This window comes from Hemicordylus capensis, chromosome 6, assembly GCF_027244095.1.
Source record: "Hemicordylus capensis ecotype Gifberg chromosome 6, rHemCap1.1.pri, whole genome shotgun sequence".
Lineage (NCBI taxonomy): Eukaryota > Metazoa > Chordata > Lepidosauria > Squamata > Cordylidae > Hemicordylus > Hemicordylus capensis.
In genome coordinates this window covers 140,679,053-140,690,090 of record NC_069662.1, presented here as the reverse complement: position 1 = coordinate 140,690,090, position 11,038 = coordinate 140,679,053, and the positions used below count along the sequence as shown (strand labels likewise).

Below are 11,038 nucleotides of genomic sequence, written 5' to 3'. Positions count from 1 at the left end.
TTGAACTTTATTATATGATCTTCTTCCTTCTCCTTCCTTTTCCTCCCAACGTGGCTGTCACTTTACACAGCACAGAACGGATATCTAAAGGCGTTCCTTTGCTAACATTTAATCTGTTACTTGACAGAAGAATTAGATTTTTTTTAAACACACAGATTATTGAACATGTTTTTAATCAGCTGATAGCTGAATAGATTGTGGGCGGGGGGGAGTTATCATTTCATCTACGATTCTATCTGTCTCGAGTTGGGGAGGGAGGAGAATTAAGACATGACCCCCAGCAAAAGCAGGGCAGCAGGGAAACCAGGAACCCTTCACTTCCTCCAAAGCGCATGCCCAGAAGTGGCGCGCACGCTCATAAAAGCAAAGCGCTCCGCTTTGCTTGTTCTTCTTGCCTGGCAGCAGCTCCCTGCTGGGCCCGATGCTGCTGCTTGGGGGAGGCGGAGCGCTCCGAGTGTGCCAGGATGGGCGGGGCGAAGGGAGCAGGGGGGAGGCGGGGCCTGTGCAGGGAGGAGGAGGAGGAGGGAGGGGGCCCTTTTCAGTCGGCGGCGGCAGCAGCAGCAGCAGCAGCGACGGCGGCCAGGCCAGGATGTGCTTGGCATCGTCCTGCGGCGGCAGCAGCTGCGGCACCAGCAGGACAGGCGGCAATCGCAGCAGCGCCAGGGACCAGCCCGCCTCCTCCTCCTCGCTCCTGCCGCAGCCGCGCTAGCGCCCGCCGCTCATCCCACCGCCGCGCTCCGTCTCGCCGCCTGCCTGGCTCTGCCGCCGGCCCCTCCTCTCTCGCCCGCAGAGGGTCCGGGCTGCTGCTGAGCCTCGCGGTTCCCTCCCTTCGGTCCTCGCTTCTTTCTCCTTCGCGGCGGCGGCGGCGGCGGCTCTTCCTCTTGGGCTTCCATGGCGGCCCCGGGCAACATCGTGTCCGTTATGGCGAGCAAGACCAAGACCAAGAAGAAGCATTTCGTGGCCCAGAAAGTCAAGCTCTTCCGGGCCAGTGACCCGCTCCTCAGCGTCCTCATGTGGGGGGTGAACCACTCGGTAAGAGCCGCAGCCTCCAGCTTCCTCGGTGGGGAGGGGAGGGTTGCCGGGTTGGCCCTCCAGAGGCTGCTGCCTCCTCCCCGGGCACGACTACCTTGTTCTGCCGCGCAGGACCCCCCCCTGTCAATGCGGGGGCTCTTTTTTGCAGCCCCCACCTCCTCCTGCTTGCTCCGAAGTAGCTCTTTCTGGATCTTGGCTCTGCCCTTCCAGCCCTGAAAGGGAGCCTTGGCATTCCCAACTGGTGTGTCTTTTTCTCTCTTCCCACCCCCCACAATCTTTTTTTCATGTTGAGGTCCAGCCTTGCAGTGGGAAGCTTGGACTTGACACAACCCTGGTAAGGAAGGTTACTGGCCAGTGTAGGTGAAGAGAGGGTGACCTATTCTTACCTGAAAGGCAGAGGGGTGGGCCTCTCCATGGCCACCTATGTGCCCTTGGACAGATGAGTTCAGAGGCATATTGCCCTTGGGTGGCAGAAGCAGTGGGCATGCAGCGTTCTGCCTGTGGAATTGTGCATGCATTGCACTCAAGTTGTGTGTGCAAGTGGACACGGGCTTGCACTGTGCCCATACGGTTAGGAACACCCCAGTGCCTGGTAACTGATGAGCCATGGCTATTGGCCATGGTGGCTAAATTCAACCTCCATGGGCAGAGGTGGTATATCTTGGGCTCCTAGATGCTGGACACTTAACAGAGGGTGGCTCTCTTCTTTATATCTTGGAGGCCTCCGACTGCTGCTGTTGGAAACACAATGCTGGGCTAGTAGGATTGTGATCAGATACAGCAAGACAGTCTTTAACTTCATGCGATGGGTGATTCTTCTCCCCTGCAGAGTGGCGAGGAACTGTAACAAATATGCCTTGGGCATGGCTGGTGGTGGAGCGGCACTAGGTTGATGGTGGGTGCTGTGTGTGTCTGGCCACTGGGCTAAAAGCTTTGCTGCTGTCCAGGATGGGTGCATTTTGCTGAGCAGTGGCAAAATGTCAGGCTTCAGAGGAGCTGGGATATTCTCTGCACATCCACACCATGCACACCTCCCACTCGGCCCCCAAAGCATAATGTGCACCGTGTAACTGAAAGGTAGAGTGAATGTCTGAATTAAAATACTGCTAGACTAGCAAACCAGAATAATCCCCGCTGGTATGTTTCCCAGACTATGGGAAACACCTATATCGGGCAGCAGCGATATAGGAAGATGCTGAAAGGCATCATCTCATACTGCGCGGGAGATGGCAATGGTAGATTCCTCCAAAGACAACCACAGGGCTCTGTGGTCACCAGGAGTCGACACCGACTCCACGGCGCACTTTACCTTGACTGAGGCTGGAGGCATGCTGCTGCTGCTGCTTCTGTGCAATGCTGCAGTGTCCTGCCTGCAAATGGGCACTAGCGGTTCACTGAACTGTGTGGTGTTGATCTGATTGGTCCAGGGAGAAAGGAACTGTGAAGCTTGGCTACTACTGACCATGGTCGGACCTGAAGTCTTTAGCCAAATGGGGTGTATGAGTATTGTCACCCCTACCTGTCTTCTGACATGGTGCACATCATATCAGTTTCCTTGTCGGTGATTATGTTGTGCAGTAATGTGTTTGAGATGCTAGTGTTTGGGATTGGGTTGTCTGACTTGGACCCTTCAAAGGGGATGGGGAGGGGTGGTATTTGTAAAGGGGGGAAATGCATAATATATTAGTTGCATTCACCTGATTGCAGAATTGATATGCTATGTATGTGAGAATGGGGCCTGGCCAGACTGTGTGGGGTGCTGTTCAAAACTGCATGAGGTGGGGCACCGTGGGTTCCACATTCTGTGAACTTCTGGTGTTTGCACTCTGCTTCCTGCCTCTTGCACAGAAGCTTCTACCTTGTTACGGAGCAATTGTATGCTGTTGTACAATTGGCTTGGGTGGAAACCTTGTGTTGCTTTCTTTCCTTCCTTTTTTGCAAGGTTTTAACAGTGGGCTTGCACTGCTGTTGCTCTTGTGGCTCGTGTGCTAACTTTGGGCAGAAGCTCCATTTGGCTATTTTATCAACTTTAAACCTCGCTGTGTCCCAATCTTCCCTTGGCAAATTGTCAAATGCATTGTATGTGTAGTTGTGCAAATTTGGCATTAAGGGTGTATAAATGGGGGCATATCTCATGGCCCATGAGAGCCAGCGTGGTGTAGTGGTTAGAGTGCTGGACTAGGACTGGGGAGACCCGAGTTCAAATCCCCGTTCAGCCATGAAACTAGCTGAGTGACTCTGGGTCAGTCACTTCTCTCTCAGCCTAGCCTACTTCACAGGGTTGTTGTGAAAGAGAACCTCAAGTATGTAGTACACCACTCTGGGCTCCTTGGAGGAAGAGCGGGATATAAATGTAAAAATAATAATAGTAAAATAATATCAATCTCTATTCAGGCAGTAGTTTTTACACATATACACACACACTGATTTGAATACATACTTAATATGTAGTCATTTGAACATCGGTGTGAAAGCTTCAGCATTGTAACTCTCACAGTTGCTCCTATCACTCCAGAAGATCTAGACTAGGTTGATGCTATATTGTATCTGTGATGGGTTTGGCTAACTTTTCTCTTCACTTAGTAGCAGCACAATGTTTCGGGATGATTTTATTTTTTTAAATTTCTTTTAAGGGAAAACTCTTCAGTAACCCAGTCATTGTTTTTAGCTTAAGGTTACTTGTCTGGACTTCTCAAAAGGATTGTTCTTAGAATCTAGATATATTGGATGTTATGTTAAAAGCATAAGATAAGGACTTGTGTATTAACAATCACTACTATGTAAAGTGCCACTTTAAGTGGCGTAGTGGGGAAATGCTTGACTAACAAGCAGAAGGTTGCCGGTTCGAATCCCCACTGGTACTGTATTAGGCAGCAGTGATATAGGAAGGTGCTGAAAGGCATCATCCCAAACTGCACGGGAGGTGGCAATGGTAAAATCCCTCCTGTATTCTACCAAAAGAAAACCACAGGGCTCTGTGGGCGCCAGGGGTTGAAATCGACTCGATGTTACACTTTACCTTTACTGTAAAGCAGAGCCCTCAATTTTTGTACTTGCTCAAATGTCATGTCAGTGTGTCTCTGCTTCTGAAATGCTACCCAAGCTTTAAAATGCAGTTTTGCTGGAAGAAAAGGATTCCATGTGAAATCTGGCTTCCTTTCAAGTCTGAAATCTGAGCACAGTGTCTGAAAGGGTGTTGCATATGGGTTTGCTTACCAAAAAGTGGCTATCGCAGGTCACTGGCCTAGGGTTTTTATCCTAAGGCTCTTTTCTACACAAATAACTGGAATTTCAAACTTTTGAGCCCTGCACCTATATTGGTCAACTAGATTCATTCTTTTCTGTGGAACGGTGGATGCTGTACATGGGATGCAACTGCCTGCCTTATGGAAAATGAGTTGTTGACTCATTCAGTTCACTTTATCCTCTGATTTGTTTACATTGGCAAGAGATGGAGAGTTCCAAGGTTATCTTGGGGGCAATTATCATGTAAGCAGACTTGATTGCAGTAGGAAATGTCTTGAGTTACTAATTATCTCTTTATTAACATTGGTGTCAAAATCATTCACTTCTAACATGACAGCCTTTGTCTTGCAGACTGGAAGTTCTTATGGTACAGGTTTCATGGACTGCCACTTTATTAAGGGTGTTCTATCAAGTTTCTTATATTCAGGCCTTGTAGTGAAATAACAATCCACCCCCACTCCCACCCCCACTGTAAAGTCCTTTGAGTTGAAAAGGAGAACCTGTTAACCAGAACAGTGTCAACACAAATTGCATGCTCAGAAAAGAATTAGAGCTTGAATGCATTAGATTATTCTTGCTAAGCTTTTAACAAAGTGTCCAGGAGGGTAGATGCCTAAAGATAGTCTAAAGCTGCAGTCCTCTGCATGCTTACTTGGGAGCAAGCCCAGTTGAACTAACTGGACTTTGTTTCTGAAGGGAAATGCATAGGATTGCACTGTAAGTATGTGGGGTGGGGGAAAGAGAAATTGAATGGCTTGCTTTAAACTAAAGACTGTATATAATGGCATTAAAACCTTTCTCTTAACCTCACCTATACTATCTCATAAAAGCTGCCTATGTAAAGCCTTTTTAAAAAAAATTTTAAGCTGAAAACAGTAAAACCAAAAAAGTGTAAAATTCAAGAAATTGCAAACTCATGCTGTACAAATAAATAAATGGAGTAAAAATATTGTTTGCTGTATTTTGTACATCTCTGTCCTGTATTTGAATGTTATCCAAATCTAACATATATGGTAGAGGAACATTTCTGTTAACCAGAAAAGTTATAGGCTGGACAAATATTTCAAATTCCTAAGAACCAGCCTTGGACAAAGCTGATTTATTGTCCCTGAACTTTCTATGTAGTAGTAGTATCTGGATGGCTAGATAGGTGGCACTTTTTTCCATCTCTAGGCCGCGAGTAAACTGAAGTAGAGGTCAGCAGACATGCTCCTTGAAGCCTTGAAGTTAGGAGATCTGGGCTGAGCGTGGACTGCTGTTTCCATTCTTCTATCAGATATCTGTACAGTCCTACAACTGGGTTTTGTGCACAGAGCATTATTGAAACCTCTAGGGTAAAGACTAGAGAAGAAGTGCTTTTGCCTATCCTGTTACCCTGAGGGTAACAGAATCATCCAGGACACTACTTTTTAGCTGATATTGTATACTAGCCAAAAATGTATTTAAAATGAGTATTTGGTTGTGTATTGCCTCCCCTCACTTACATTAGTGTCCTTTCTACCTCTTCCTTCCTGCCTAAAGAAATTATCTCCTCCTCATTCATCTTCCCTTTCTTCAGATTATCTCCCTGCTGCTCCCTTCTTTCTCTCCAGCCCTTCTGCTTCCCTCTCCTCCTTCTCACCAGCCCCTTTTACCTTACAATTCTGCATTCTACTCTTTCTTTTCATTCTTTTTCACCCACTTCCATGCTCAGCACTTCTTTTCTGGATTCCCTTTGTCTCATTCTCCATCCCAGTGCTCCACTCTTCCATCTCCCTTCCTCTTTCCCCGTATTGCTGCTTAGCCCTCATCGCTTCCTTTCTGCAGGTGCTTTCCCTCCTGTTCAAAGAGGGGACACTTACCATGTGAACCTTCTGAGAGCTTATGTTCTTATTAACTTCGTGGAGGAGAGGTCTGTCAACAGCTACTTATCCGAGGGCTATAGGCCACCTCCAGCCTCCAAGGCAGGATGCCTCTGGGTACCAGTTGCAGGGGAGTAACAGCAGGAGAAGGACATGCCCTCAACTCCTGCCTGTGGCTTCCAGTGGCATCTGGTGGGCCACTGTGTGAAACAGGATGCTGGACTGGATGGGCCTTGGGCCCAATCCAGCAGGGCTGTTCTTTTTTTCTTAGCTGTTGCCCCATTAGAAACTGTGGCTTACATGCTGCAGAGTGCCCTGCTGATCCAAGAGCAGGGTATGCCTGCTGGTTCTGTCCTTCAAAGCCTGTCCACACAGCTACTGAATGCAAAGGGACTCTGATGCCTAAGGACTGTGTCCCTTATAGTTGCAGTGCAGATGCATCCTCTAGGCACCACAGAGCCCTCCTGTGTTTGCTGGACAGATTTAGAGAAGGATGGAACTGCTGTAGCTGTCTGGCTCTTGGCTTGGCAGAGCACTGCACAGTATAGAAGCCAATGGCCCTTTTAAAGGGTCATCTAATTGCTGGTTTTCTGTTTGAATGGACATCAGCTCTGAATTTCCTAAACTCTTCAGTGTCCTGGAAGTTGAAAGGAAGTACGAGCTTTGGAGCATGAATGAATCCAGATATATTAGGTGCTTGCAGGCAAGAGAACTTCTACTATAAGGCCATCTTAAAAAACAAAAACTTTCGATAGAATACTACCAGAAATACTGAAAATATTTAAATAGTTGAATCCTCATTTTTAGACACCCCCTTTTGCACTTGTAGAATTATATCCAAATTCAGCCCAGTGCATGGTCTTGGGTAGGTGACTATTTTTCTATAAACTACACAGTGTACAAAGCTTTGCACTCTGCCTTTCTTTAGATTAAACTAAAATATTCAGAGAAACTAAGAGGTAATGGAATTGCCTTGTGCAATAACAGAATCTTATTGTAATGTTGCTTTGCCCTCAGGCTAAAGTCATTAATGGAAAGAAAAATGGGAAAGGTCCTGAAGTGTATAATCTACTTTTTAACATTAATGCTGAGATATTACATTTTAGAAAATTGGTGTGTGCCAGTGCAATTGATGTATATTATATGATGGGGTGCTGAAAAATGGTCTCTTTCTGAAACCAGTAATGGGATCCGGAGATTTCTGAACCACTTCCTGTCCTTCCACTCAGCACTGATCTTCTACAAGTGGGAAAGGAAATAGTATTCATCTTGTGTTGTACATCTGAAGAAAATAAATTTGCATATCTGGCTTGGACATGGAAAGAACTTGAGTAATGTCAAACTACTTAGCCAGTTGCTGGTCTTCCTGCCAAGATATTGCAGTGGGCTGGTTCAGACATCACACAGAACCAAGGTTAAATCTCAGTTCTGTGTGACATCCCCAAATCTCAAGAACACATGTTCTCCTCACTCCCTCATCTGCATGAGCCTCTGATGTATCCTCCTTCAGTTTAAAAACTAAGATCGATTGTGACATCCAGGCTGACTGATCATGGTTTACCCTGACTAACTTCTCTAAAATAAACCTAGATCTGAATCCATGATTGGAGGTTTATTTTACAAATGTTGGCCAGAATAAACAAAGACCAGTCAGTTGGAATATCATAATGAATCTTTGTGTGTGCGTGTGTTTCCAGGTGGGTAAGGAGCTTGCCAGGGGCTGTGTGACAAGGTCCTGCTGGCAGCTCCCTTTACTGATTTCTGTATGTCCATTATCATGCACTTGCCAAAGCCACGCCCCCTGCATCCACATCAGACACAGGAGGCGTGGTCTGTGGCAGGATGGGGCTATTCAGCTCTGTTGCAAAGTTTCCCTTTCTCAGTCTGCAGTTCATTGAATTAACTGGGCTGTTCATTGAACTAACTGGGCTGTGGAAACTCAGCAATGGGTCTGAATGGCCCCATCCAGTCCCTGACCATGTCCCCTGCTTCCAGTGTGGATGCGTGGGGAGTGGCCACTAGGGATCCTTCCCAGCCAGTGTTTCATTGAAATGCTGGCTGGCTCACTTTTGCCATCTCTGCCTTGCTTTTGGGCGGGGGTAGCCCCAAGCCAGCATTTGAATGAAATGCTGGCTGTGAAGGAGAGGAGTGTGCCTTGCTCTCCCAGCCGCCAAATTTGCTGGGCATGGGAGCAGTGGGGTTCAGTGACTTGGCACCAGTGGTCCCTCTAACTTTTTTTCATCTCTGTGCAGAATGAGTTTGGTTCTGGGGGGCAATATCAAGGCACTGTGTGCGCACATGCATTCAATGTGGGGCCTTCCTAATTCAACCTGAGCGGGAACTAAAATGAATTGAGTGGACATCAGAAAACTTGTGAGTGTGCGCATGTGTGCACACCTTAGAGGGAAGAGTGCTTGGCACCTCCCCTGACCCGGGCAACCAAGTAGGGATGTGCACGGAATCACGGAGGCGTGGTCCGGCACTGGGGGGAGTGTGGCTTTAAGGGCGGGTGGGTAGTACTTACCCCTCCCACCGCTCTTCCCCCTCCGGCGCTTGACTTTGCTGCAAAGTTTTTGGGGCGGCAGAGTTCCTCCCTGCCGCCCCTGCCCCCATCGTTGTCTGCATCCTTGGTAACAAGTAGAAGTTGGCACTACGCATGCGTCCATCGCATGCGTCCGTTTACCCAAAGGGACCATATAACACTAGTTTTGAAAGAACAGCATTGGCTGCCTATATGTTTTTTCCGAATGAAATATAAAGTGCTGGTTATTACCTATAAAACCCTCAATGGCTTGGGTCCAGGGTACTTAAGAGATCACCTTCTCTTAAGACAGTGAACCTTGTCTATTAAGATCATCTGGAGCGGTCTGGTTATGACTGATGCCGACTCACTTGGTGATGACTAAGGACTGGGCCTTCTCTGTGGCTGCCCCGGGCTTTGGAATGCTCTCCCTGCTGAAATAAGAGCAGCTTCTTCTCTGTTTCCTTAAGGAGGACTCTGAAGGCATACCTGTTCTCCCAGGCTTTTAATTGATATTTTAATGTTTTTATTAATTGATATTTTAATCTGTTTTATAACATAAGAACAGCCCTGCTGGATAAGGCCCATCTAGTCCAGCATCCTATTTGCCACTGGAAGCCTACAGGCAGGAGTTGAGGGCATGCCCTCTCTCCTGCTGTTACTTCCCTGCAACTGGTACTCAGAGGCATCCTGCCTTGGAGGCTGCAGGTGGCCTATAGCCCTCAGACTAGTAGCCAATGATAGACCTCTCCTCCATGAAGTTATCCAAACCCCTCTTAAAGCCATCCAGGTTGTTAGCTGTCACCACATCTCATGGCAGAGAATTCCACAAGTTGATTATGCATTGTGTGAAAAAGTACCTCCGTTTGTTGGTCCTAGATTTCCTGGCAATCAATTTCATGGGATGACCCCTGGTTCTAGTGTTATGTGAGAGGGAGAATAATTTCTTTCTATCCACTTTCTCCACACCATGCATGATTTTATAGACCTCTATCATGTCTCCCTGCAGTCTCTTTTTTTCTAAACTAAAAAGCCCCAGGTGTTGTAGTCTTGCCTCATAAGGAAGGTGCTCTAGGCCCATGATCATCTTGGTTGCCTTCTTCTGTATCTTTTCCAGTTCTACAAAGTCCTTTTTTAGATGTGGTGACCAGAACTGTAACAGTGCTCTATATATGGCCATGCTGTAGATTTTTATAAAGGCATTATAATATTAGCAGATTCGTTTTCAATACCCATCCTAATGATCCCTAACATGGAATTGGCCTTTTTCACAGCTGCCGCACATTGAGTCGACACTTTCAATGAGCTGTCCACCATGACCCCAAGATCCCTCTCCTGGTCAGTCACTGTCAGATCAGATCCCATCAGCATATATTTGAAGTTGGGGTATTTCATCCCAATGTGCATCACTTTACACTTGCCAACATTGAATCGCATTTGCCATTTTGTCGCCCACTCACCCAGTTGGGAGAGATACTTTTGGGGTTCCTCACAATCTGTTTTGGATTTCATGACCCTAAATAGTTTGGTGTCATCTGCAAATTTGGCCACCTTGCTGCTTACCACAACTTCTAGATCATTTATGAATAAATTAAAAAGCACTGATCCCCGTACAGATCCCTGGGGAGTACACATCCCTCTCATAAGCTTACTTTCCTTAAGGAAAGTAGGCTAAAAACCTTTAGGTACTTACCATATAAAGTTTAGCAGAATCACCATTAATCATTTATGATATAGTGTACATAGCACTTGCCTCTCTTTATTCATATTTTAAAAACTTGCTATCTTCCTGAAAATAAAGCCTTCAGTTACAATAAAGTGACTAAATGTGTGTGATGTAGTTTTTATTTCTCTTTACTATCCATATTTTGACAAGTTGATACTTTAAAAAATCCTGCATTTTTGTTAAACCTTTCAGATTTGGTGGTAAAAACTACTACATGCTACTTCTGGTTTAACTACATTTAGGAGGTCTCTGATTTACATCAGCATTGGCCCTAATGGACATATTTGTACTGCCTTGTGGGAAGTGTAGTACAAGGAAAGGTGACATGCTCATGAGACCATGATTTTGGATTATTATTATATTTTTACTACCACTTGTACCTGTGTTAAAGAACACATCTGCATCCCCTTGAGGCTTGCCTGGCTCTATTGAACTTGAAAATGCCAGGCCAAATGGATTGCTTGGTGCAAAAATATTCTGCAGTTACTACAGTTTAACATAGGGGAGGGGGTGTCCCTGGGCTTTGCTGGCTGAGTGACATTTTGTATTCTGCTCTCCCCCAGCATCCCTCTGAAGGAGGTGAGGGTGCAGTGACCTATCCTCACCTTTTGTCCCAGCGCCCGCTGTAACCTTGCTACTCTTCTGAGTCTGCTTGTAGCGTTGCAGAGAGAC

At 46.5% G+C, this 11,038-nt stretch overlaps 1 protein-coding gene across 1 annotated transcript in view; it reads left to right on the top strand.

Annotated features, from left to right (window-relative positions):
• The first annotated feature begins 501 nt into the window (after positions 1 to 501).
• PIP4K2A (phosphatidylinositol-5-phosphate 4-kinase type 2 alpha) overlaps positions 502 to 11,038 on the top strand; it is a 97,792-nt gene continuing 87,255 nt past the window's right edge. Inside the window, exon 1 of the mRNA XM_053265229.1 lies at positions 502 to 1,032. Coding sequence (XP_053121204.1) covers positions 892 to 1,032 — 141 coding nt within the window. The 5' untranslated portion in view covers positions 502 to 891. The remainder of the gene's footprint in view (positions 1,033 to 11,038) is intronic.